The sequence below is a fragment of the Gekko japonicus genome, unplaced genomic scaffold (genome assembly GCF_001447785.1).
Source record: "Gekko japonicus isolate JY-2015 unplaced genomic scaffold, Gekko_japonicus_V1.1 scaffold4049, whole genome shotgun sequence".
Lineage (NCBI taxonomy): Eukaryota > Metazoa > Chordata > Lepidosauria > Squamata > Gekkonidae > Gekko > Gekko japonicus.
The window spans coordinates 99,545-103,932 of record NW_015171015.1 but is presented as its reverse complement, the minus strand read 5'-3'; the positions used below and the strand labels follow the sequence as shown (position 1 = coordinate 103,932).

The 4,388-nt window shown below is 52.2% G+C and overlaps 1 protein-coding gene across 1 annotated transcript in view; it reads left to right on the top strand.

Annotated features, from left to right (window-relative positions):
* Positions 1–4,388, top strand: part of LOC107116993 (chromodomain-helicase-DNA-binding protein 3-like) — a 41,934-nt gene that overhangs the window by 4,800 nt on the left and 32,746 nt on the right. The window contains exons 4-6 of the mRNA XM_015419026.1: positions 899–1,036; positions 1,186–1,307; positions 4,191–4,364. Of these exons, the coding sequence (XP_015274512.1) occupies positions 899–1,036; positions 1,186–1,307; positions 4,191–4,364 (434 nt within the window). The remainder of the gene's footprint in view (positions 1–898; positions 1,037–1,185; positions 1,308–4,190; positions 4,365–4,388) is intronic.

Below are 4,388 nucleotides of genomic sequence, written 5' to 3'. Positions count from 1 at the left end.
GGGGTATAAGTCCAATCTCTTCTTCTGAAGGAGCTTTGACTTTTGAAAGCTTGTGCCTGCGGGACCTCTGGACTTTTCCCTGAGCGAGAAGGATCTTGCTCAGTGGTGCTGAGTTAATTTTCTAGAGAAGCAGCAGCCCTCTTTCCGATGGGCCAGCGGCAGCCGGGGCAGGCCTGGGATGAATGGGCCCTCCTCTGATGCCACTTGTAGGCACAAACCATTCTGACTTGGAGCGACGTGCTCCTCTGTTGGGTATTACAAGTTAAAATTACACTCAGTGTATTTGAGGTTAAATGTTTGTTTGTGTTGCTCACAGGAAATCACATGTTCCCCATGTAACCAATGTTAGTTTAGAAATACAAGCCTGGGAAAATCCTCCCTGATCTAGGCGTTTCATTGGAAGTAAAGTGTCAAGGTGTTTTGGCATTTTATGGCTCCTCTTCCCGTCTTTGTCTGCTGTTCTCAAGGAGAAAGAAAGAGAAGCCATAGCTCTCTTCTAGTCTTGTCCTTTGTAGTGTAAAGATGTAGGGAATTTAGCTCCGTTGTTATTTTCATCCCAGTTACCCTCCCCCATGCTAGATTGTAGTAAAAACTTTCTATTTTAAACACACATGGACTCTGGGTCTGAATTATTTTACTCTGGCACTGCTAAGCTATTTTATCTCTGCTAAAAAAACAATTTTTAAAACCCAACATCCTCGCTCGGAGAGAGTGGTGCAGGGGTTTAAACTGCATCACATGCATGCAAAACGAATGTCTCTGTTAGTCTGAACATGGACTTCGTTCCAGATCTGCTCCTTTTCTGAAGAGGAGGAGGAATCCCTCTGGGGGAGGCCCCTGTGTCCCGGTCAGGGTGGAGCACGGCTGTGCTTACACCCCCCTCCTCCTCCTTCCGCAGAGAGAAGCTCAGGTGAAGTTCCATGTCCTCCTCACCTCCTACGAGCTGGTCACCATCGACCAGGCTGCCCTGGCCTCCATCCGGTGGGCCTGCCTTGTCGTGGATGAAGCTCACCGGCTGAAGAACAACCAGTCCAAAGTGAGTTTGTGAGCAGCCGTGGGCGGGGTAGCGCAGAGTGGAGTTCCGGGGCTGCCGGGGCTGCCGGGAGGGGTTTGCTTCCGCTCTGGGCAGGAGGAGGGGGAACGAGGCCGGACTCCCTAACAGCAGCCCCACTCTCTCGGCTCCAGTTCTTCAGGGTGCTGAACGGCTACAAGATCGACCACAAGCTGCTGCTGACGGGGACTCCCCTGCAGAACAACCTGGAGGAGCTGTTCCACCTGCTGAATTTCCTCACGCCGGAGAGATTCAAGTATGGCCGGTCTGCTTTTTCTTTCCCGATCGCGGTCGGTCCGTCGGTCCGTCACAGAGTGTTTTGTTGGGATTCTGAGATTCAAGGTCGATTGCAAACACAAGAGCCACACTTAGTAAAAGAAAAATATCTTTTCTGTAAAAACAAAATAAAGCATGGGCATGGTACTTTGGATAAAAGAAATAAAACCAAAAGGTTACATACTTAGTTACTCTCAGTAATATATGCTGACAGCTACATCTTTCTATCTCTCTTGGTTTCTAGAAGAGAACTACCTCTTTGGTTCACGCAAAGGGCCATAAACTTGTGAATACATGAATGCTAGATCAGAGCATTCCTACAAACAAGATTTTAGTTGACCAATACAAAGGTTACAGGTCACTTCTTTAGGATAAACAACTCCCAGAAACTTTCACGCGGTTGAATACATTATGTAACGTAACATCCTGTTTGCTAACAAACAACATTTAACTCTGTAATGACTGAAGTGTAAGCAACTTGCAATTCCAACACAGAGCTAGAGACGCCCAGTCTTAGCACCACCGTGGAGGTAATAGCAGAGTAGCTGATCTGGAACTGACTGGGTGGGATGGCTACAGGCCTCGGGGCCTAAGATCTTGCCCCAAAGTGTGTGTCAACGGAAAGACACCAGTGAAGAAAACTGTACCTACCCAGACGCTTCCCGGCATTTGCATCCTTGAAAGGATGTCTCCCTCTGCTGGTCAGACCTGCACATCGCCACCACGCCAGCCTGGTCTCTTGGTCATTTCCCCCAGGGAGAAGCAGCCAGTGGAATTTTATTCTGCTTATAGTGATCCCTGCAGAATTTTGGCTTCTCCTTCAGGTGGAGAAGAACGTTAAACAGGGAGGAGAGAATCGCCCTCTCGTGTTTTTGTCCAGCTTCCACGGAGGAAGCTGCTCATATCTATCCAAGTCTCAAGCCTGGAAAGCGGAACTACAGTCAGGCACACACACCCCCCCCCATCATTGTTTTAGTGAGAGCTGATGTACGGTTTGGTTTTAGGGCATCTTACTTTGTCGCAAGCAAGTAGGCCAACTCCAGAGCCGAGTCATAAGAACATAAGAGAAGCCAGTGTTGGATCAGGCCAGTGGCCCATCCAGTCCAACACTCTGTGTCACAGTGGCCAAAAATCCCAGGTGCCGTCAGGAGGTCCAGCAGCGGGGCCGGGACACTAGGAGTCCTCCCACTGTTGCCCCCCACCCCAAGCACCAAGAATACAGAGCACCCCTTGCCCCAGACTGAGAGTTCCTATCTATACCTTGTGGCTAATAGCCACTGATGGACCTCTGCTCCATATACTTATCCAATTCCCTCTTGAAGCCGTCCCTGCTTGTAGCCGCCACCACCTCCTGTGGCAGTGAGTTCCATGTGTTAACCACTCTTTGGGTGGAGAAGGACTTCCTTTTATCTGTTCTAACATTTCCTTGGCCTTTCCTCTCCTCATTCACACTTCCTGTCCCCTGATGCTTCTTTCACTCTGCCACCTCCATCTCCCCCCCCCCCACACACACACGTGTCACCTCAGGATCCTCCAGTGTCGCAGACTTAGCAAATGTACCGCCACTCGGTCTTGACATTTGTGCCTCTCCGTTGGCAAATGTAGACGACTTCCGGAAGAATCTGAGCGGGGCTGGTGATGACTCTCCTCCCCCCAAAGTCACCAGAGGGGCTAGCAGGGGCTTCTGAAGTCTGTAAACATCCGAGTCTTCAGATGCTGATTCCTGCCCTTACAAATTCCCGTGGCTTGAAGCACGCCCCTGCCAAATCGCTTCGTCCCTGACCTGTGGTGCCTTCCCTTCTGCGTGAGGCTTCCTCCCTGGTGTCAGATTTTTATCGTGGCAGATTTATAAATGAGGGAAAATGCCGAAGCAGCTGGAAATGATAAAATGGAGAGACGCAACCGTACATCAGCATTCTAAGCGGCAGTCCCCAGAGCAAACCGTGCCTTTGGGCAGCCGCTTCATGCCACTTCTGATGTGCCCTGACGTGGATGGCCTGGCCTGGCCTAGCCGGACCTCGGAAGCTAAGGAGGGTCGGCCCTTGTGGGTACTTGGATGGGAAACCATCAAGGAAGTCTAGGGCTGCTGGGCAGAATCAGGCAACGGCAAACCCTTTGGACATCCCTTGCCTGACACCCCCTACGAGGCGGCCGTCAGTCAGCCGCAGCTTGAAAACGCTTCCCACCAGTGTTCCCTCTAAGCTGAGTTCGTGTGAGCCGGCTCAGTTTCTTAGCCTCCATCTCACACATTTTTGTCTTCGCTCAGGAAGGAGGGCTCCAGAGCAAACTGATTGATGCAGCAGCCCCATCGCCTGCACACACAGCTTTAAAGCCAGTCGCTCACAAAGTAGGATTTTTGCTCACAAGACTCCACAGCCTAGAGGGAGCATTGCCCCAGACTGAGGGTTCCCTATCTATAAGGACCGTCTCCCAGGCAAGGCAGGTGGAATGGCTGAAGGACGGTCTTCTCCCATGCGTTCTTGCTCGGGGACGAAGATTGCAGGGCGAGGCCCTCCTGGCCAGCGTTCCCTCTAAGCTGAGTCAGTCTGAGCGAGCTCACAGTTCTTTAGCCTCCGGCTCACACCTTTTCGTCTTAGGAAGGGATGGGGCTCCAGAAGAGCAGACTGATTTATGCGGCAGCCCAATCGCTCGCTCACCACTTTCATGCCGGTCGTTCACACAGCAGGATTTTTGCTCGCAAGACTCCGCAGCTCGGAGGGAGCATTACTTCCCACCCACCCCCCCCCTTCTGATGGAGCTCTTCCTCCAGACGAGGGTCTCTCCCTCTTGCCTTTTCTGGCCAGCACGCATGAAAGAGTTGCAGGGGCGTCAGCCTGACTGCCGACTTTCCTCTCGCCCGCAGCAACTTGGAAGGCTTCCTGGAGGAGTTTGCTGACATCTCCAAGGAGGACCAGATCAAGAAGCTCCACGACCTGCTGGGCCCCCACATGCTGCGCCGGCTGAAGGCCGACGTCTTCAAGAACATGCCGGCCAAGACCGAGCTCATCGTCCGGGTGGAGCTCAGCCCCATGCAGAAGTATGAGTGGGACCGGCGGGGGGG